The 24624-nt window shown below is 31.3% G+C and overlaps 1 protein-coding gene and 1 long non-coding RNA gene across 2 annotated transcripts; one reads left to right on the top strand and one right to left on the bottom strand.

The window, feature by feature from the left end:
* Positions 1 to 7032: 7032 nt before the first annotated feature.
* Positions 7033 to 20208, bottom strand: LOC140181123 (uncharacterized). The gene is made up of 4 exons (XR_011875784.1): positions 19903 to 20208; positions 7994 to 8061; positions 7518 to 7598; positions 7033 to 7383 (listed from the first exon to the last, which is right to left on the bottom strand). It is a non-coding gene; the product is annotated as an uncharacterized lncRNA (long non-coding RNA).
* LOC140181122 (uncharacterized) lies at positions 9694 to 11406 on the top strand. Its single transcript, XM_072223840.1, has 2 exons — positions 9694 to 10762; positions 11083 to 11406. Exons 1-2 carry the CDS (start codon positions 9745 to 9747, stop codon positions 11118 to 11120), a joined length of 1056 nt encoding a protein of 351 aa, XP_072079941.1. The 5' UTR covers positions 9694 to 9744; the 3' UTR covers positions 11121 to 11406.
* Positions 20209 to 24624: the final 4416 nt, after the last annotated feature.

Here is a 24624-nt window from a genome sequence, read left to right as displayed (position 1 = left end):
TATTGTATTTTTTGCTTCTTTTTTTGTTTTTATTTTCTAATAAATTAAATACAATATATATAAAAACAATATAATATATTAAATACACAAAATCCAATGATATGAAATAAAAACATGAAACATGTATTATCCATATTTAAGAGCAAATTATATGTAACATACACAATATCATTTAGCCTTTCATACTCCAATCTATTTCTTCTTTTCATATAAAGATAAAAAGACTCTAATTTCTTTCACATTTTGAGAAAGCAAATGCTTGACTAAGAATATAAATTGCCATTTTTTGTAAACATGGAGCAAAATTACTGAACAATTCTCACCATTCATGTATAAGTTATAAATCCATAACCATACTATTATTTATCAAAAAAAGAAAATGAAAATATAAAATAAGTTACTATCAAACAGATATTTTTACCAGGATGAATATTTTTTGCAGCTCGAATAATATTATGGCCTATCGAAGATTTCCTTCCGATCTCTATGTAAGTATATTTGTTTCATTGCCTCAACTGAATCTACATAAGGGAAAGTATGAAAAGCCAATGAAATATTTATACAATGTGTACAATGGAGGTTTAAGGAGTATTAGAGATATAATCATTAGTGTTACCTTTTCCCATCAGCTAAAGCTTTTGGGATGAGTGGTATCATGACATGGTATTAGAGCGCTAGATCCGAAAGGTCAAGAGTTCGATCCCCCAAAATCAGTTTAAGCTTTTGGGAAGATGTTTATTATTGCTAGTACTCAGATGGTTATTCTAGATAGTATGGGAAATGTTCATTTTGTAACTCAATAGTCCATTGTCTCCCTAGCGGGATCCCGCTAGCACGATATTGTTCGTTTTGGCACACAAGGCCTCACAGTTTTGTCTTTGACAATAGGGATGATAGCCGAAGCCCCCCACACTCACTCGTCAAAACGCGTCATACTAGGGAGAGGTATCCACACCCTTATAAGGCATGCTTCGTTCCCCTCCCCAATCGATGTGGGATCTTACACTTGCCGCCTGTTTTGTTCCTCTGTCACCGCCAGTTTGGTTCCTCCGTCATTACCGGTAATCTCCTCTTGGTCAAATTTTTTTTTGTTAATTTTTATGATTTTGATTTTCTGTTTGTTAATGATTTTGGGACCTGGAATAACTGAATAATGTTTATAATTATATGTAAGAACAGTCAAAATTTATGTTAATTTGTTTTGTTAATTTTACTAATTCTGAGTTATTAAAATTTGATTCTTGAGTAGCTATTTTTCTTTTTTTTTTCTGTTTGCTGTATTTTAAATTGGTATTATTGATGGTGTAATTGTTGAGTTTGGATTTTCTACTTAATATTTATGTTTTTAAATTCTCTAGTTTTTCTGTATTTAGATTTTGAGTGTTTGTTCAATTACTTGATTCTTCTATTTAAAAATAGAATGGAATGGAAGAGGAAATTCATTCTTCTACCTTATTTTTATTTGACTTTAGAAAGTTTAGCTTAGAAGAGAAAAATGGTAATGGATTCAATGAGGGTCACTGAATCCATTAAAAAAGGCCTTTATCTTTTACATAATAAGGTAAGCATCCATTTGTTGTTGTGAATGTTTGGAGCCAAATAAAATGAGGGAATGGATCCTCTCCATTGTTAAAAAAAATTGAGGGTGTAAAGTGTGATCTCTAGCCCTTCATTATTCTCTCTCTCATATTTATTATTGATCCCACTTACAAAATTAATGGTGAGAGATTACATTTTACTCTCTCAATTGTTAAAAAAAATTGAGAGGATCCATTCCCATAAAACGAAGGCCGGCTATTCTTGACTTTAGGACATTGTTATCAGAACCGAACCGGACAGGCCGGTTCGACCGAATAATCAGAAAACTGGTGGTCTGGCCGGTTCGGTTGGTAAATTAGACCGAAATTCCAATTGAACCGGTCAACGGTGGTCAAACCCGTTGAAAACCGGCAAGTTCGCGTTTCAAACCGAATCAACTCGCGCAGGTCCACAATACACTGCACGCTGCCGAACCATGGAAGAAGCTCCTGCAAAAGCCACAAGCCCAAAAACGAACTCGGTCAAGTTCGAACGCGGAACATCTCCCCTATGCCACTAAGCCATTTGGTTTTCTGTTAATATATCTGCCAAAATTTAAATATATAATATTCTATGAACGGATTTTTATTTTTTTATCTTTTTAAGGATGGATTGATATGGATACCAAACAAGTAACAACACATGATATATAAATAAATTGATATATTGATATTGATTGTGTTATCTTTTATTTTTTCTTTTGTTTATTTAAATTGAGAAAATATTTTGTATTAGTGACTAATTTTTTATTTCTTTTTACATCATAAATTATATCTAAAAATTAATATTTGATTATTATTAATATATTTTTAAAAATATGCATTTTAACTTTTAATTTCAATTTTATTTTTATAATTTTATATTTTTATTTTATTATGACCGGATTAACCGGTTCAACCAGTGACCCACCGGTTGAACTAATAACCCAGTAACCTAGTAATCTGACCGGTTTGATTACCGGTTCGGTTCCGACAACTATGCTTTAGGACTATACGGGTCCTTGTTTTCTTGATCAACTAACTTCATGCGGAAAAAATTTAGATCTTGGAGACTAATTAAAAATCTTTTATTTTGTGAATTTTTAATAATTAAATATGAATAAATTATTATGTAAAATTATAAAAATTTTAAATTTTATTAATTTAAAAATTATTGAATTTAAATATTTAAAATTGTATATTAAATTTTTAATAATTTTATTATATATTTAATTAAATTAGTTTAACTATGATTCGATTTCAGTTGGACTTTTAAATCATTAAACCAATTATGTGACCGATTCTAGGACCGATTCAGTTCTCACAATTTTAATGTAAATGTAAATTGAATTTAAAATTTTAAACTAAAATTGAATTCTTTAAAAGTTTGTATTTTTATAACGCATGTAACTTAAGTCGCTATATAGAAAGAAAATATATAATTTTAAATAAAAAATTTTCTAGAATAATTTATATTTAATGAATAATAAATGCCTAAAAAGATATAATTTTTCCCTCTCTATTCTCTAAAACTAATTTCTTCGCTAAAAAAAATTTCATTTACATCCCTTCCGAAAAAATAAACCCTATTTATAAAGCAATGTTGTATATACAACCTTTTTTTTTATCATTATCTATTTATATAAAGATATTTGACTAAAATAATTAAATATAAGTTAACTTTGTATGTCACACAAGCTTGTGTACTCGTAATTTTAAAGAAAGGCATAAGCATTCCTTGACCAAAGAATAAATTAAAAGATTCAATGATGAAGATTCTAAATGATCTAAACACAATACTTTGTAAAAGCAAAAACTAAAAGTCTAAGATAAAAAAAGAAAAACAAAGTTATGGGCAGTGGTGGAGTTTGAAATAAAATTTTGGGGACCAAAAATTTAAGGTCAAACTCATCTGATGTAATTTTTTGAATTTTTGAAGGTTGTATTTCACTTTTTTTGTGATTCATTAAAGTAGAAGAATTATTTATGTGTTGATATTGTAGAAGTTATATATATGTTCTCCTTCTTGAATATTAGTCTTCCTCTTAAAAAATGTATAAATTTTTTGATTTTTTATTATTATTTTGTATAAAAATTTGAATATATATCCTGTAAAATATATAAAAAAAATTAGAAAAATAAATATTAAAATTTATAATATTTATTAATTTTTTTATCAATTTATACAAATACAATAATATCAATACTTATTGAATATTCTAATATTTTTTATCATATAAAAAAATTAAATTAAATAAATAAAAAATACCTAATTTTAGAATGAGAAGCAAAACATATTTTTATAATGATGATTGGCCCACTCTAAAAATTATTATGCAATAAAAATATGAGATAAGATTTAAATTTAGGTACCCTAAATTATAATAAAATATTTAAGTGAACTAAACTACTCTTTATTTTTTGAAAAATTACTACTAATCTTTTTATAAAAAAATTTGGGAGGTCATACCCCCGTTGCACTAGTTAAGTTTTACCATTGGGGAGTATTCAAACAGGAGGACAAAAAAAGTTAACATCTGATAACACTTCTTGGCAACTCCCATCTTCTAAATTGAAGATGCCAATGTTATGATAATAAGTCTCTACTATTGATTGCTCTTCAACCAAGCTATCTGTAAAGTAGATTTGATTTTCTTTGGAATTTAAAAGATCGCCAGCAAACATTTGAACAGAAGCATTCAATCCAATTACCAGTATATAATTTCCCAAACTACTAATCCTTGACCATGCATTTGAATTTTCCTTCAATTCATAAATATCGAATCTGGTTGTCTTATAGTAACGTTCATCTTCCCCACAAATCAAATTAATAAGATGTATTATCACTATCAATAAACTTCCATCAGCAGTCGCAATCAGATATTTTTGATTAATGTCTTTAACAGTATCAAATGGAGTCATGGTTTAAAAATTCTTACCACGGGCCCTGCTTTTGTCGTTGTATCAATTTCGTATAGCCGCCCATCATGTTCTATTGCATATATCTTCTGTTGAAAAAATATGACATCTTGAAAACATGGATCATCCCTTGCTGGTAATTTCAGCCATCTCCTATTACTTGGCTTGTAAAAGGCCAATCTACAACCTCCATATAAAGCCACCGCCATAAAATTAATGTCACCCGGGACTGAATTTATGATAACCTTCCAAATTAGAAATTTACTAGTGTTAAATTCGTGCGATGCACGGACTTATATTTAAATTTGACATATTAAATTAAAAATAATATTTTATAATCATAAATTTTTTTAGTTTAGTATAACACGATCATCGTCATTATATAATAAATGTACTGAACAGGTTGTTTTATCTTTATTTAAAGTAAAAAATAAATAGAAGAATTTGAAGTCTATAATATTCTTGAACTATAAGGAGAGAGACATGAAAAAAATAAGAATATATATAACTGTAATAATAGCATGTCAATTTTACACTAAATTTTATATTAAAAGGCTAATAAAAATTTATCAACAACCTAGTATCTTATTAACTTCATTAGAAAAGCAATTGGAATATGATGTTATGCTCCTTGTTACACATTTCATCTCAAATCTGAAAATGAAGCTGTAGATAAATTAGTTATATCTACAGTAAATATTTTATATAAAAGTGTAAATTATAACATGCTATTAAAATGAAAATAATATTATTCTTACCTAAATATTATTAAAAATTTCTTTGAACACGACGTTTATTGTTAATGACTTTGGATTGCCGTATTCGTCTAGAATTAAAACCCTGAAACCACTGCGACTCTTAATTCTTGACAAAGCAACATAAAGTTGTCCATGGGTGGACACTGATTTTGGCAAGTAAAGTCCTACATGTGATAATGATTGACCCTGACTCTTGTTAATGGTCATTGCAAAGCATATTATTAATGGAAATTGTCTCCGTTGGAACTTAAATGGCAATCCTAAATCTGAAGGGATCAAGTTCATTCTTGAAATTTTATCTCCAATATTTCTACCGGTCACTACCGTCGCTCCAATTACGTTGCTGCCAAGTTCATTAATTATTAATCTTGTCCCGTTGCATAAACCTAAAGTCTGGTCTATGTTTCGCAGTAGTATTATAGCGACTCCTGACTTCAAATTCAACTTGTGATTGGATAGTCCCGAATATTTAATGTCATTTAGGAACTCTGGTGTAAACCACTCTTGTTGTACATCTTCATTCTCATCAGCTTGACATGTTGTGTCAAAACTCAAATACTCCTTTTCCATTTCTGAAAAGATTGTCAAGACAAAATCGTTTACCTTCTCGACACTCTCAAGCGTGGGTTCAAGAATTGCCCTACTCTAAAAATACATGTAATCTGACATATTTTGCAACAAATTTGGATATGCAAAGTCTACCAAATGAGAGAGATAGAGGGTCATCAGTAGTTGTAATCAATAGATTATCTGGAATTTCAATTTTTGATTCATCACCAACAACAGAACCAATATTTCTATTTTCAACATCAAATATTCAATTAGCAAATCTCTTCATTTTACCTTCATCTTGATCTAAAGAAGAGATTAGAATATTTATGATTAAGAACATAGGAATTAGTATTAGAATTTCAAATTTTAAAATTTTAAATAAAGTTTTCTAATTAAAACGTTTGTTGTTCATTAGGAATATAGGAATTTATTAATTTAAAAATAATTTTTATTAATTTTGTCATAAATAGTATTAATCCTATTATTTGTCGATAAAAATAAATAAAATTAAATACAATCTAAAAATTAATAACCTTATAAATTACGTAAATTTAGAAAAAAATATTTAAAAAGAGAGAAAAAATGAAAATACTTCTATTGTAGAGAAACAATCTAAAATATAACAATGTAAATTGAGTAAAGAGAAAATTTATAAATGTGGCAAGTATAAAAATTTAAATTTAAAAATCGAAATGGTTAAGGAGTCACTTAATTATGAATTAGTATTAGAATTTCAAATTTCAAAATTCTAAATAAAGTTTTCTAATTAGCTAGTACAAATTTTAAATTTTTAAATAGAATTTCCTGAATTAATTTAATTTTTTCGAAACAACATTAGAAACAGAATTTAGTATAGAAGAATGTCAAATTAAAATTTTCTTTTAAAAAGTATAAATAACCTTACATTTTAATAAGACTAATAATTCTATTTACTTTAATATAATCTTTTGTAATTAGCATAGTAGCTTATAAATTATATAAAGTTTTAAAAAATATTCTCAAATCCAATTGCTTAATTAAAAATTAAAAAAAAAAGTTTATTTGAATTTAAATTTACATAATACTTTCATTAAAAGTTATAATTGATTTTTTTTAAAAATAAGTACACATTAAAAATTAATAACTAACTTAATTGTATCAACAATAATTCATATGAGAAATTTATAACTTTATGACATTAAATACTAAATTAGAAATTAATAGAATATCAACGGTGCGAATCAAGTTAAAAATAAAACCACAAGTAATAACCAAATAACTTCAATTTATATTTTAAAAAATTCTAAATTCCAAACATAAAAATCGAAAAGAATCAAAAGAAAAATAACAACTCAAGAAAAGATAATGTTTCCACCAAAACAAACATATACTTGTTGGTATTATTCTATTAGATAGACTCTAAAAGAGATTCCAAAACATGTGCATCCAAATTCTCAAGTTTCATTCTCAATCTTGATCTTCTTGCAAGTTGAGGTATCTCCTTGCACCTTCGAATCTTCCGACTCCGAGGATAGTCGCTTGGTTGGTGTAATAGCATTTTTCAACACTTCGGATTCATCATTGTCCGCAACTTCATTAGAGAATTCAAGCAACAAATTCTGTATAAAATACTACGTTAAATTAAAGACTTCCTTCTCACATTTGATTTTATCTCAATAATATTTTTTGAATAAAATAAAGATTTAACTTTTAGAAAACAAACAAACAAAAAATTCATTTTTTGAACAAATACCTTAGCACCTTCTACTTTCTCCCCTTCAATGATTGAGGATGCCTTTGAAGTTAGAAGCGAACCACCGATATAGTTAACATCCTAAAATTATAATTAGTTATTAATTATTATTTATAAATTAGATACTACTAATGACCAAGAAAGAGAAAAATAAACTAATTTTTAATAAAAAGTACACTTATAACTGTACTCACAATTTGAATAGGGTGAGCCTTTTTGAATTTATTTATGAGGTCCATATTATCAGTCATCTTCTTAACTTTATAAGAATGTGAAAAATATGGATTATCATATATTTAAACTTCAACAATGAAAAAAAAGGTCTTATCAATTAGGTTGAGAAAAAGTGTAGGTGTATCCGATAGATCTCCTTTCTGCAGGGTATTATATAATATATTAATAATAAATAATATAAAAATTAGCATAAAAAATATCTTTAGTAATGTTTTTAGAAATAAATATTAGTTAGAACTTACCAATAGGAGTGAATCAAGTATCTCTACACATCTCTTTTTCAAAACTTGTTTTGCCTCCTTGTCAAAGACTACAAAACATGCACAGTCACAGTCATCAATGACACCAGGCTTTATTTGGTATTTGCTTAATAAAAAAAATAATATAAAAAAATGTTAAACATAGACTTATTCAATATCTAATTCATTGTGATTAGACTTTAAATTAAAAAAAATAAATAAATAACTCCAACTTTGGAGTTATGGATAAAATGAGACGGCCACAACTTGAACATTTGAAAGTTTTTGTAAAAGCATATGTGGACCTGTTGCATTCACATTGATCGTACTACCAGTCTGGAGTATCTATAATATGACTTATAGTAGCCAAAACAACACAAACAGCATCTATAATATCTTATTTGGTAAGATATTCCTTCGTTTATCAAATTCACGAATCGAGACACAAGAACCCTCTTAACCGAGACGTATATTTTTCTTCCCTAGAATTGATAAACAAAAATCAAAGAACAATTAGTTGGGGATAAACAAATAAATTTAAAATAAAATATAAAATTATTAGTAGAAAACTCACGGCTTCATCAAACCAAACCATCTCAATTGAGTATGGCAATGAAGAATTTCCGTAACTTGGTAGTGTCCATAACCGTATCACTCGTATATGTACAAACAAATTGTCGATTGTAGAATTGATTTCTGCGATTTTGTGAATACCAGCCATTGGAATAAGTAGAGAAATTTTAGATTTTGGATGTATGTAAAGAAAGGGTTTGATGTACTTTAAATTGTGATGCTATACACATATCATAATTTATACTTTTATAGTTGACTCATAACTAAAATTTTTTAAATTTGATTGACTTTAATTTAAATTTGAATTAAATTTGTAGATAAAGTAAATAAATATATTAACAATTTTAAAAATTCTAAATTAACATAAATATATTTAAATTTACGTATGTAGCTATAATTTTTGAAAATAATCTACAAAAATTTAAAAAATAATGCTAAAAAGAATCAACAAATTTTTAAAAAATAGTGTTAAAATTTAAAAAATAACAACTTAAATAAAATAATTTAAAATTTAAAAAATAACAACCTAAGTATAACAACCCAAACAAATAATTTAAAATTTGAAAATAACAACCTAAGAAAATAATAATTTATAATTTATAAATATAAATCTAAAAATTTCGAATGACGACACCTAAGCAAATAAACTCCCAGACTCAAAAAAATCTAGAAAAATTTTAAAAATAATGCTAAAAAGAATCAACAAATTTTTAAAAAATAGTATTAAAATTTAAAAAATAACAACCTAAATAAAATAATTTAAAATTTAAAAAATAATAACCTAAGTATAATAACCCAAACAAATAATTTAAAATTTGAAAATAACAACCTAAGTAAATAATAATTTATAATTTATAAATATAAATCTAAAAATTTTTAGTGATGATACATAAGCAAATAAATTCTCAAACTCAACGTATGAGCGCCACATTGTTGAGATTTCTTATACTTAATTATAGAAATTCTATAACTTATTTTTAGGGATCTCTTTTTTTGTAAATATGGAAGCTATAAATTAGAATACTAAATTATAGGGTCAGTAGCTAAAAGATAGGGCCTAGAATAGTAAACAATTTTTCTATATATGTGTACATATACGTTGAAATATTATGAGAGAATACAATTGATTTTCTTCTCATAAAATAAACTTGGTATCAGGAGCCCAGGTTACGTCTAGTACAATGGGCAAGTCAGAGTCTGACCCCTCTGAACCCTCTGGCACTAAGACTGCTCCCATCATTATTCAATCTGAAAATTCATCTTTCAATGCTGGAATTGTTCTTAATGAAACGAACTATGATGTTTGGTGCCAGATGATGGAGATGCATATTGCTGAGAAGGAGAAACTCTCCTTTATTCGTGGTAAAACAGCACCACCGACTGAAAAAGATGCAAGTTACGACAAGTGGTACACAGACAACCAAAGAGTCAAGAGATGGCTATTGATGTCCATGTCTCCAGAAATCATGAAGCGATATATCCGTCTTCCTACTGCTCGTGAAATTTGGAAGGCTTTATCAAAAGCTTTCTATGATGGGGCCGATGAACTGCAAGTTTTCACCTTGAATCAGAGGGCTTTCTCTGCCAAACAAGATGGCAGAACGCTTTCTATCTATTATGGTGAATTAATCGAAATTTTTGGTGAGTTGGATCATCGCAATAAGGTGAGTATGGAATGTGAGAAAGATGTAGAACTGTATCGCAAATCCATTGAGAGACAAAGAGTGCATATCTTTCTTGCTGGTTTGGATTGTGAGTTCGATCATATTCGTGGTGATATTTTGAGAAAAGATCCAATCCCTGAATTAGAAGAATGCTACTCACTGGTTCGTCGTGAGTCTGTGCGGCTTGCAACAATGAAAGGAGAACCTGAGAAGCCTGAAGCTTCAGCCCTTGTTAGCCGGAACCGATCCACTCAACACAAATCCAATTGGTATCCCAATCAGCAAGATCGAACAGGTTCCAATCATTTTAAATCTACTGCTAGTGCTAACAAATCCACTTATAGATGCGCCCATTGTGATCAATCTGGCCATACCAAAAGTCGCTGTTTTGAACTTGTGGGATATCCGGATTGGTGGGATCATAATCGTGATCCACGAAAGAAGAATTCACACAAGAACTCCACTTCTGCAGTTGTAGAATCAAAGGCAGAACAAGATATTGAGAAAAAAGGCTCGGCTTTGGTAGCAACAGCAGGTAATGGAGGTAAAGTTTTAAATATTTACGCACCTGTTTCTAATAGTACATGGATAATTGACTCTGGTGCTTCGGATCACATGACCTTTGATTCTAGACAGGTTCCATCCCTTAAACCTTCCTCAAAAAAATTTGTCTCTACTGCTAATGGTACCTCAGCTCCTGTTATAGGAGAAGGATCCTTGTCTCTTACTGATACTTTGAATTTGGATTCTGTTTTAGTTGTTCCATCCTTGGATTATAACCTTTTGTCAGTATCTCAAATCACCTCTGCTTTATTTTGTGTTGTAATTTTTTGGCCTGAATTTTGTGTGTTTAAGGACATCCAAACAAGGCAGACGATTGGTTGTGGTGTTAAGAGAGGGAATCTATATTACTTAGACATGGAGTCAAAGAGTTTGAATCAACTGTGTCAAGCATTGACAATGGACAACGATGAAGCAACAAAAAGAAAATCTGATATCTGGTTATGGCATCGACGTTTGGGACATGCCTCATTTGGTTATCTTAAAAAATTATTTCCTAGCTTATTTGCAAAATTTGATATTTCTAGTTTCCGTTGTGATACTTGTGAATATGCAAAAAGCCATCGTGCTTCATTTCCTTCAAGTTTGAATAAAAGTTTAATTCCTTTTATGGTTATACATTCTGATGTTTGGGGTCCATCCAAAGTAGTTACCTTAGGTGGAGCACGCTGGTATGTCACTTTTATTGATGATTGTACAAGAATGACTTGGGTGTGTTTGATGAAATCCAAAAGTGAGGTAAATATGTTATTCCAAAAATTTCACAAAATGATTTGTACTCAATACGATGCAAAGGTTAAGGTTCTACGAAGTGACAATGGAGGTGAATATTTGAGTTCTAGTTTTCAACAGTATTTGGAAGCACAAGGAATCATTCATCAAACTACTTGTCCTGAAACACCCCAACAAAATGGGGTGGCTGAGAGAAAAAACCGTCACCTATTGGAAGTTGTTCGTGCACTATTGATAGAGGCTCATATGCCATTGTGTTATTGGGGTGAAGCACTTACATCTGCAGCATATTTAATTAATCGAATTCCCTCCAGTACCATTGATTTCAAGACACCATACCAAACTCTTACTGAAGCTTTTACTGAAGCTGCTACCACAACAAACTTACCTCCTCATATCTTTGGTTGTGTAGCATTTGTACATCTCCATAAACACCAGCGCAACAAATTGAGTCCTCGTGCATTGCAATGTATTTTTGTGGGATATGCTACTTACCAGAAAGGGTATCGATGTTATCATCCTCCAACACAAAGAATGTTTATTACATTGGATGTCGTCTTTCATGAAGACACAATGTATTTTTCCCTTCAGCCTGAACTTCAGGGGGAGTACCAAGAGGAAGTTCTGACTTTAGATCTTCAAATATCTAAAGAAGTAGAACCCTCTACTAGAGAGGAGGTTGCTGAACTTAATGCTCGAGATATGGATGAGTTGAACTTGGGTAATGGTGAGCACCTAGAAAGGGAAGTATCAAGTCCATCATCGACATCTGAATCCCTCGAACCACAAGAAACCAATACACCAAACAACCATTCGTTAGCTGAGGATGCTCCTGATATGACTGAACCACCTAGAAAACAACTACCACCACGTCACACCAGAGGAATTCCTAAACCCACATATGAACCTGAGATTTCTAGTAAGGTCAAATATCCTATGAGTCATTATGTGTCTAACCACCGCTTGTCTGAATCAAATCGATCATTTGTAAATCAATTATCTACTGTATCTATTCCTAACAGTGTGCAGGAAGCCTTAGCCGACCCGAGATGGAAGGCAGCTATGAATGAGGAGATGGAATCCTTGCAAAAAAATGAGACTTGGGAGCTTGTTGATTGTCCTCCCGGGAAGAAAACAGTCGGATGCAGATGGGTTTATACAGTAAAGTACAAAGCAGATGGTACAGTCGAACGCTTTAAAGCAAGACTAGTGGCTAAAGGGTACACTCAGGTCTATGGAATTGATTATACAGAAACATTTGCACCTGTAGCCAAAATCAACACAATTCGAGTCTTGTTGTCTTTAGCTTCTAATTTGAACTGGCCATTACAACAGTTTGATGTGAAGAATGCCTTTCTACATGGAGAGTTGTCTGAAGTAGTCTACATGGACCTTCCACCAGGATGCATGATACCAGAAAAACACACTCAAAAGGTGTGCAGATTAAAAAAGTCATTGTATGGGCTTAAGCAATCTCCAAGGGCATGGTTTGGAAGATTCACCAAATCCATGAAGGCTTTCGGCTACAATCAAAGCAATACAGATCATACTTTGTTCTTGAAGAAACAACATGGTAAGATAACTGCACTTATTGTTTACGTAGATGACATGGTAGTAACGGGAAATGATCCTGAAGAAAGAAAGGCATTACAAAGTTACTTGTTTAAAGAATTTGAAATGAAAGACCTCGGTCCTTTAAAATTCTTCCTTGGCATCGAAGTGTCTAGGTCCATCAAAGGTATTTTTCTATCTCAAAGAAAATATACTTTAGACTTGTTACAAGAAACTGGCATGTCAGCCTGTCAGCCAGCTGATACACCAATGGAAGAAGGATTGAAGTTATCAGTTGAATCAAATCAAGTGCCAGTCGATAAAGGGCGATACCAGAGATTGGTTGGAAGGTTAATGTACTTGGCACACACAAGGCCAGATCTTGCATATGCATTGAGTGTTGTGAGCCAGTTTATGCATAATCCTGGTGAACAACATATGAATGCAGTGGTACGTATTCTGAGATATCTGAAATCTTCTCCAGGAAAAGGAATCTTGTTCACTAAAAATGCAGACTGTCAAAATGTGGATGCATATACAGATGCTGATTGGGCTGGGGCAATAGATGATCGACGTTCAACTTCTGGTTATTTCACCTTTGTAGGAGGTAATCTTGTTTCCTGGAGAAGCAAGAAGCAGAATGTTGTAGCACGTTCAAGTGCAGAGGCTGAATTTAGAGGAATGGCACTTGGACTATGTGAAACACTATGGCTAAGACTCCTCTTGATGGATTTGGGTTTTCCCCCCAAGCAACCAATTCAATTGTATTGTGACAACAAGGCTGCATGTGATATTGCTCATAATCCAGTCCAACATGATCGTACGAAGCATGTGGAAATAGATAGATTTTTCATTAAGGAGAAACTAGATGAGAAGATTCTGGAGTTACCTAAGATTCGATCAGAAGATCAACTGGCAGATATCCTTACAAAAGCAGTTTCAAGTCAAGTTTTTTCAAAATTCTTAAGCAAGTTGGGCATGTGTGATATCTATGCACCAACTTGAAGGGGAGTGTTGAGATTTCTTATACTTAATTATAGAAATTCTATAACTTATTTTTAGGGATCTCTTTTTTTGTAAATATGGAAGCTATAAATTAGAATACTAAATTATAGGGTCAGTAGCTAAAAGATAGGGCCTAGAATAGTAAACAATTTTTCTATATATGTGTACATATACGTTGAAATATTATGAGAGAATACAATTGATTTTCTTCTCATAAAATAAACTCACATCAGCATATAAGGTCTCTATTTATATTACTATAAAGATTTACAAAGATGGTTTTCTCCCTGACCATGGAGTATCCACCAAAGAAAAAACTACATTCATCCCCGTTATGAATTACATCCGGCAGATCTGAGATGGGAGGAAGATCCAAGTAAACTTTTGTCAATGGATTTAACATTCTTATGGTGCCTTCGTACATGGATACAATTATTAACCATCCATAACAAGAACCACGGATAAGGTCGTATTGCAAGTCTGGAAGTGTGAGATGGTAAATCCCCTTCTCTTCAAGAATTTCTTTGTGAGTATTAACTTTGAAAGCTTCTTTAGTAGCAGCACCGCCACCAATAGGTAACAGCAGCCATGGAGCTTTGTTGCCATTGAGGATCTTCGGAAGTTTGAAGTTCCACTGCTTACAAACCAATCGAAGTTGAAGATAGTCATCATATAAATGGAGCCGCTTTGTAAATTCGTCCAACATATCTTGATGAATGTTTGCCCATTGATCAACTACCTCTCCCATGATACGTGTATGTCAGCCTCAAGCTATGTCAATTGGCCAGACTCGCAATAAGTACACCCAAAAAATTTCTTATATAGATAGATAAAAATAGAGTAGTGCTAGGGAGTGAATGGTGTAAACGTATAATGTGTACAATTGACTAAATCTTTGGTTTATGAATAAAATGAACATCACCTATACTATCCAGAATAACCATCTGGATACCAGAGATAATAAACATCTCATGTTATAAAAAGTTAATTTTGGGTTCACCAAAGTTCAAACTCTTAGACCTTCCGGATCTAAAACTCTAATACCATGTCCTGAAACCATTCATCCCAAAAGCATAACCTGACAAGACAATATAACACTAATAATCATATCTCTAATACTTTCTAAACTTTCATTGGTTTCCTATACTTTCTCATCAAAATAAGAAGTTTTAGTCAGCTTGAACTTTCAATTTTCAAAGCATTGTTGCATTTATAACGATAATATGATTGTGTAAATTAAGGTAGGCTTCTGCTGCGTGATTAAAAGATAAGATAAAAATATAATCTTTGAAAATTAATGTGATATAAAAATCAAAGTTTGAAATTTGTTATAAAAGATAGATCAAATCTTTTAAACTTAGCATTATTTGAGTTTAATTTTAATTTTAATTTTTTTTTATCAAAGATAGAAAACTCAAACCCGCAACTTCTTAAATTAGTATGAAAAGACTATGCTATTTGAGTTCTAACTCATTAGCGTTTAATTTTAATTCATTCATGACAAAGTAAACAAGTTTTTAAATATATTATCTTTACTAATTAAATGTTAATAATATAATAATATAATATCTAAAGTTTAAAATTTTGTTACAAAAAGCTAAGTATATATATAAAATCTTTGGCTTAAATCCATTCCCAATTTCCCATAGAATATTAGTTTTTTCCTAACTTTGTTTTGTCAAATACCGGTTAGAAAAAAACAATAATATATATATATATATATATATATATATATATATATATATATATATATATATATATATATATATATATATATATATATATATATATATATCGTGCAAAAACTAATTTAAATCAAAATCTTTTACAAAATTTCACCTACCGTATTATCTATTTATTTTTATCTTTATCTTTTATCTTTATCTTTATCTTTATTTTTATCTTTATAATAATACAAATGAGGAGCTCATCTGCTAACGTGGTGCTCATACGTTGAGTTTAGAAATTTATTTGCTTAGATTGTTACTTTTTAATTTTAAGTTATTTGCTTAGATTGTTTTACTTAAGTTGTTATTTTTAAAATTTTAAGTTGTTTTACTTAAGTAATTATTTTTTAAATTTTAAATTATTTACTTAGCTTGTTATTTTTTAATTTTTATGTTATTTACAGATTATTTTTTTAAATCATAAATTATTATTTACTTAAGTTGTCACTTTTTAATTCTAAATTATTTGCTCATACATTAAAATTTTCGAAAAAATTAATTTAAATTTAGTTTAATAAATAAATCATTAGTAATCTAACAAGTTTCTTGCGTTAGTTTTATATTTGTCAATTATAAATTGTTATACGATAATGAATATAAATCAAATTTGTTGGTTAATTTTAAAATTTTATTTATAAATTATAATTTATTATTTACCTAAGTTGTTACTTTTTAAATTTTTAAATTTTAAATACACTTTTTTAGATTGTTAGGTATTTAATTTTTAATATATATTGCTAAATAATTAAAAAAAACCGCTGACGTAGAAATGGTTTGGAATTCTTTAAAATTGGATTTTTATGGAAGCTTAATCAACGATCTTTCCAACGGTTTAGAAATGGTTGAAAAAAATTTTGTAGGAGAAGTTATGTGTGTTGGAAGTTTGGGGTTTGAAAATGTAATTCTGCAGCTTTTTAGCTTAGTACAAATTTTGGAAAATTGTGCTTCTACGCGCACGCGTCAGTCCCGATTTTTACTCACCCACGCGTGCGCCTGACTGACGCGTATGCATCGCTGCACAGATGCGAATGCCTCGTAGAAAATCTAGAGAGTTGTGCGGGTATTGTGCTGGTTTTGTGCGAGGAGCACAAAACGCACCCACGGGTATGCGTGACTGACGCGCACGCGTCACTTGATTTCCCTACTTTCCACGCGTACGCATGGGCGACGCTCACCCGTCACTCTACTTTTCAGCCTTCCACACGTGCGCGTGGGCGACGCGCACGCGTGACCCTGTTTTCAGCAAAAGTTGATTTTGAGTATTTAAAGCCGAATTTCAGACTTTTAAGCCTCCATTCTCATCCTCTAAGTCTTAAATCTTTATGGTATGCCTAGTAATGAAAAGAAGCTAGGATATGTAGTAACTTGTGGATGAAGTAAAGTGAGAATCAATGATGAATGATGAGTATTGATGATTGTATGAGTTACTGAGGGTGATGATGAAAGTGTGGTGTATGTCGTGAGCCGAAGGGCTGTATTTAATGATGATTATTGGCTGGTTTTGGGTTATGTTATGAGCCGGATGGCTATGATCATTATTGATTTATGGCTGAAAATGAAAATATGACTCTGAATGATTGTTTTATCTTGATCTCTCTTTCTCGAAAGTGCGACTCCAGAGAGATGAAGGAAGGTGAGGATCCCCTTCCTTTTTCCTCCTGGTATTGTAAAATCGCCCCCAGCGAGATAGTGGGAGGTTAGGATCCCCTCCTTGGTTCCTCCTGGGCATGTGAGGACATATCAAGGGTTGTGGTTGCGCCCCACTTGCTCCAGGTTGGTTACTATAGAGGCTCCCCGAGTAGACGCAACGGTTGTGGTTTCGTCTCACTTGCTCCGGGATGTGGTGAGACATACCTGTCTGGGTAGATGCAGTAGCATGGATTCCACTTGCTCCGGGTTTGGTTCGCAACTCCTGGGGTAGATGCAGTGGTTAGCCCCCACTTGCTCCCAGTCGAGGTTGATTTGAGATTTGTGAAATTATCTGAGTTTCGAATTTCCTTGGGTAGATGCAGTGGGTCAGCTCCACTTGCTCTAGGTTGAGATCCGAGATTCTGCTGACCCTATGTCGTAAGTGTAGTCGGACACTGTGAAAGTTTCGAATGAGCTCGTCCCCGTGAATAAACACTAGTATGGGTGTTGTGTGATTATGATTATGATTGTGAATAACTCGTGCTAGGGATGCACGACAGAGGGACAATCCAATAGTTAGCTACCAGGACTTGTCGGGTTGGCTTTATAACTGACAGATGAGACTCATCAGCCATAGGACAGGCATACATCATTTGCATATGTTTGAATTGTTTGAGTTTGCCTATTTGTTTTGGATTGATATATCATATATGCTATGTTACCTAATTATGTGCTACTTGTTCTACTTGTACCTTAATTGTGTTTTACTTGACTGTATTGCTTGTGTTTGTACAACTGAGAGGTCCCTCATGCTGGTGTCGGTGGATGCTGAGGGTTGTTCTTGACGAGATGAATTGATGATATAATTGAATAATGATGATGATTATTGAATGAGGAAATTGAGCTCCCTAGGTAGACACAGTGAAATGATTTCACTTGCTCCAGGTTGATAATGAGATAATTTCAGCTCCTTGGGTAGAGCTATAGAATTGCTAAGACAAAATAACTGGTGATAGTTTGGCTTATGATTCTGATTCTGATTTGTTGGAGAGTTAGAAAGTCGGGAGGCATGAAAGATACGAATTAGATCTAGCATTCCCTTATGACAATTGCCTGTTTATGGACTAGTGAGAACATAGGGTGAATATTTGGTGAAAAGAAGTTTAGGATGCTTAGTGAGGTTTTATTGTAATGCATTGTATTTATTTGGCACTTTTACCGTACTGGAAACCCATGAGTCGGGCGTTCTCATTCCATATATATCTCTTATTTTTCAGATACAGGTCCAGGTGCTCAGAAGTGAGCTGTGGTTTATCTGAGAAATGGCGAAGATCTTTATATTCTCCACTTTATATTTTTCTTAGAATCTCTCCACCTTTATTTTGAAAAGCTTATATTATGTATTGAACTCTTTGAACTTGCCTATAGGGGCTCTTATGTTTCTTTTGGAAGAGATTAGGAGATACTGTTGTCAACTACTTTCATACTGTACCCTAGCTGGCTTAAACTTCGCGGTTCGCGACTAGTGGCTATTTACTTATGTTATATATCTATATATTGTCCTTCTCTTATCCTTTTTAATGCCTTTATCTGTATACCGTTTTCGACTTCACGCTTTATTTTTTAGTTGTCGTTACGTGAGTGATACGACTTCACGATTTTATTTTTACTCTTTTCAGGCTTCTCGATTAATACTCCTTTCAATTATACTTATAAATAAATATTAAAAATCCACCTTGAGAGTCGTACCATCTTATTATCATTGACTTATGACTCGAGTATAAGGATTTGAATATTAGGGTGTTACAAAACCCTTTCCTTAATATGATCAAAATAGGTTTATAAATCGAATTTCCAATAAAAAGATCATTTCTTAATATAAGTACATATAAAAATCTAAGTTTTCAAAACAAAATCACTTTTTCATTTGTCTTTACAAGAATACGGGCGGAACCCCTCCTCAAAACTCAACTTCACCACCCTTACGGGCAGTGGCGGAGCCACGTTATGAGCAAGGGGGGCAATGGCCCCCCCAAACTAATAAGGTGTATGTATAAGTTTTTAATTTTTTAGTTTAATCTCTTTTTAATTTTTAATTTTTCTTTCTTCTTAACTTATATTTTTTATGTTAGCCCCTCCCAAAATAATTTCTAACTCCGCCCCTGCTTACGGGCCCCTCACTTTCATAACTTATGACAGTTTACCAGCCTTCCATCAGCACTTTTTAAACACAAGGTTCTCAATAATCGACATATAATTCCAATCCTAGTAAAATCATTTATATAGTAACACCAAAATCAATTAACATTCACTTTTTCAACCAAAAACTCAATTACAATCACAACCAATCATCCACAGCAAAAAAATCCAAACTCAATAACATTATAATTACTAACATATTTGTAATTATTTACTAAATTTTTGGGCATTTATAAATTGAAAACGGTTAATTTTAAAATAAAATCCCTACCTTCGTACGGAACCAAAACAATGGAAGCTCTAGAAAAGCTTTCTGATCGAGCTGTCGAAGAGGAACGTCGTGCCTTCTAGAATTTCAATTGGCCAAACTTAAGAGAAAGAAGAGCTACGCTATTGTCAACTTCTATCAGACAAAAATAATATCAACGTGTAGAAGAAGGGGATATGAACACTTTTACTGAATTAGATTTTTTATTGGAGTTATGAATTTTAAGAAAATGAAGTTGGAGATATGGAGGTTTCAGGGTTTCTCTCCCTCACTCTCGGTCACTCTTGCTTTCTTTTCTTTCACTTTTGGTTCGGTTTCAAGAGAGGAAAATGAAGATTAGATGATGATGATAAGTATGATGGAAAAATTATTAGGTGTCATGGTTGTAGATAAAAGAAACATGTGTAACTATTATATATATGCATATATGTATAGCAAGCCACGTTTCCTTATAATGATGATAATGAATTATTATAAGTGAATGGATATATATATTATGTATATATGTAACAAATCTTTCCTTGTTTCTTCCATGGGATCTGGCCACGTCCTTCTTTCTTCTTCATTTGTTTCATAATAATAATAATAATAATAATAATAATAATATTTAGAAATATCAATTTAAACTTTGTCTATTAAAATAGTTTTTAATAGATAATTAAATTTTAATAATTATAAAATTTTATTTAATTATTTTTGTTGAAAATAATTTTTTTTAACAATTAATTATTTAACTTTTAAAAATTCGAAATGTTATACATATTGTTTGAATTATTTGTTTGTACATTAACTGGATGTGCCTAAATATACTTGCTATGCTAAATATATAATTGTTAACTGCAGAATTTGTATTCTACTTGTGTTTGTCTTTATCTGTTTGACTGTCTATGAAATATCATTGGTGATGGAGAAACGGAGGAAAGGTGGACAGATTTAGTGTTGAGGTTAAGTTTAAGTTAAGTTTAGATTTTCCTAGACACCTACCCCCTTTTATGGTTTTTGTTTAGTATATTAAGCTGTATAATATGAGTGTCGGCGTTCTAGGATTGCCTCTGACATTCCCAGGACCTTATATCTTATGTGCGTGACACCTTTACCATGCTGAGAACCACCAGTTCTCACCCCATACTGTGTTGTTGTTTTTCAGATGCAGGTCGAGAGGCACCTCGCTAGGCGTCTAGACTTCTGAAGCGGAGTGATTCCTGAGTTCTTTTGTTGTTTAGTTTATGTAAACATGTGCTTAGCTTTCTCTCCAAGAAACTTGTTTATCTTGTCGAGTAAAGTATCGTTTTTGTCCCCAACATTTGGGGTAAGTCCCAAAGTTGTCCCTAACATTTCAATTGTCCTATTTAAGTCCCTAACGTTTCAAAATTAACTCAATGTTGTCCTGCCGTTAGGGATCCGTTAACAGAATTGACGGCGGGACAAAATTGAGACGATTTTGAAACGTTGGGGGCAAAAATGATACATAGAAATAAATTTTAATTTTATCCTTCAATAATATCAATTTTTTACTATACATAGTATTCAATTATTTTTTAATCACATCTAAGTAAATTGCACTTAATCATAATACTTTCATTTTAAATAAATTAATTTTTTTATAATTTTACTCTTAAAGATTTTTAGTTATCATGAAATATTTATAGAATGACTAGTATATAAACTTGTAGAAAAGAAAAAATAATATATATACAATAAAATATAAATTATATATTTTGTCTCTAATGTATCAAAATTCTTTAAAATTATAAAAAAATAAATTTATTTAAAATGAAAGTAATGTGATTAAGTGTAATTTATTTAGATGTAATTAAAAAATAATTGAATATTATGTACAGTAAAAAAAATTAATATTATTGAAAGATAAAATTAAATTAAAATTTATTTTTATGCATCGTTTTTGTCCCTAACATTTTCGTCTTATTTAAATACCTAACGTTTTAAAATCGTCTCAATTTTTTCGCGCCGTCAATTCTGTTAACGGATCCTAACGGCAGGATAACATTGAGTCAATTTTGAAACGTTAGGAACTTAAATAGGACGATTGAAACATTAGGGACAACTTTGGGACTTACCCCAAACGTTGGGACAAAAACAATACTTTACTCTTATTTTGTCCCTCTTAAAGGATTAAGAGAGTTAGGGTTTCATCTGTGTATTTTGGGATCTTGGGATATATATATATCCTCCGACCAGCCTTGGTTTCGCAAGCTGAGTTAGGAGCTAGATATTCTGTATCCTTGACTCTCTAATCATTCTTTCTATTTATTTATGCCTGCGAACTTTAGGTTTCTTAGCATGCAAGTAATCTCGTTTTCTGAGCGTTTGCGCTTTTTATTTTTGCGATTTATTTTATCTATTTTCCAAGACTCCTCGTATATTACTCTCTTTCAGATACTATTATATATATATATATATATTTGTTTTAGAGTTCGTAAAACCACACCACCTTTGTTTTACGGCTTAAGCATAAAGCTCTATGTGGTAGAGTGTTACATTTTACTTGGGTAGTTATTTTTTAAATTTTAAGTTGTTTGTTTAGGTTGTTATCTTTTAAATTTTAAGTTATTTGCTTAGGTTGTTACTTTTTAATTTTAAGTTATTTGCATATTACTCTTTTGAATTTTAAAATTTTATTTATAAATTATAAATTATAATTTTCTTAAGTTGCCACCTTTTAAATTTAAGTTGTTTTGCTTAGTTGGTTATTTTTTAAATCTTAAGTTATTTTGCTTAGGTAGCTACTTTTTAAATTTTAAGTTATTTGCAGATTACTCTTTTAAATTATAAATTATTATTGTTTGCTTAAGTTGTACTTTTTAATTTTAAGTTATTTGTTTATAAATTAAAATTTTTGAAAAAACTAACTTAAATTTATTATAATTCAAATTTATTACTAAACTAATAAGTTCACGTAATTATTGTATGAGTCAACTCGAATTAATTCAAATTTATTTCTAAGCTAATAACAATGATAATTAATAATTATTCAATTAGTTTTCATGTAAAAATAATAATTTTGTTTACATTATATCATCTTTTAATTTGTCGCTAGGATTTTTATTTTAAATTCAAATCAAAGTCAATTAGGTTTCAAAAAATCTCAGTTATGAGCCAACTATAAAAGTACGAATTAGAGATGCATAACACCACACCTCCCTTACTTAGTACAAGTAATTACTCCTTTTAAAATTTTGTATGTACGTATACGAGTGATAAGATTATAGACACTATCGAGTTATGAAAATTCTCCATTACCATACTCAATTGAGATGGTTTGGCTCGATTAATAAAATTCTTCATTAATATATATATAACATACAACTCCTATCCCTCTTACAAAATTGTAATAACAAAGAGGAGGGAAGAAAAATTATATAGTTAATACAATATCATGTAAACCAAAACGCAATATAACTCTTCATAATGCTCCTTCATCCGATTCTTGAAAAGGTAAAGCTGTAGGGGGGAGAACCTAACCACACGGTCTCACCACGGAGTTTCAGAATTGTATCAATGGGGGTACCATTCCCATGAATTTATAAGTGCCCAGTCACTCTTACGTCGTAAGGTCAGCAGAGTATCGAGTCTCAACCTGGAGCAAGTGGTGGCAAGCCACTACGTCTACCCAGGGAAACTTGTGTCTCAGATAATTTAAATTCATAAGCCATATGAATGATTTGTTCAACATTCATTAATATCTAAGTCATTCTCAATATCATCATCATTCGTCAATCCATATCTCATTTCTAAATTCATTCAAAAATCATATTTCAAAGTCAATTCTCATCATCCTTCTTTCCATTTCGTTCATCAACAATCCCAATTCAAAATATAATTCTTTCTTTTCTAAATAAATCAATCTTAAACATATAATGCTTAAAACCAAATCTTACCAAATAATTACTTCAAACGAAACTTCCAATTTTATAAAATTTCGGCAGTATCTCCTCTAAAATTCGGACTCTGCCACCCTTTTCGGGTTCCGTCCAAATCTTCCTCACACCCTTTCTCAACCATTTTCAAATCTCAATCATTTTCCAAAACTCAACCAGTTCTAACATCAAGTTATTTTTGAATCCAACCATCTCCACTAATAAATCTTTTTTCAAAATTAAACCAGCTCAAATATTAAATCATTTATAAAATCAAACTAATTCAAAATTAAACTGCTTCCAAAAATTAATTCATTTTCATATCTCAAATCATTTCCAAAGCTGATTCATTTACATTATCAAAATAACTTCAAAACCAAGAAAAACTATAACAGCTCAAACCACCCGCTAGCACGATATTATCCGCTTTGGCACACAAGGCCTCACGGTTATGCCTTTGACGATATGGATGATAGCCGAAGCCCCCATACTCATTCGTCAAAACGCGTCATGCTAGGGAGAGGTATCCACACTCTTATAAGGCATGCTTTGTTCCTCTCCCCAACCGATGTGGGACCTTACAATCCACCCCCTAAGGGAGCCCAGCGCCCTCGTTGGCACATCGATCCGGACTCCGGCGCTAATACCATGTGTAACAGCCCAGACCATCCGCTAGCACGATATTGTTCGCTTTGGCACACAAGGCCTCACGATTTTGCCTTTGACGATAGGGATGATAGCCAAATCCCCCCACACTCACTCGTCAAAATGCGTCATGCTAGGGAGAGGTATCCACACCCTTATAAGGCATGCTTCGTTTCCCTCCCCAACCGATGTGGGACCTTAC

This window comes from Arachis hypogaea, chromosome 17, assembly GCF_003086295.3.
Source record: "Arachis hypogaea cultivar Tifrunner chromosome 17, arahy.Tifrunner.gnm2.J5K5, whole genome shotgun sequence".
Classification (NCBI taxonomy): domain Eukaryota; kingdom Viridiplantae; phylum Streptophyta; class Magnoliopsida; order Fabales; family Fabaceae; genus Arachis; species Arachis hypogaea.
The sequence above is the reverse complement of the archived record's forward strand: the minus strand, read 5'-3'. Positions and strand labels throughout refer to the sequence as shown.

Coding starts and splice junctions, on each gene's coding strand:
- LOC140181122 (XM_072223840.1), top strand. CDS start 9,745: ATGGGCAAGTCAGAGTCTGACCCCTCTGAACCCTCTGGCACTAAGACT. Junction 10,763..11,082: donor GGCTTTGGTAGCAACAGCAG/GTAATGGAGGTA, acceptor TGTGTGTTTAAG/GACATCCAAACAAGGCAGAC.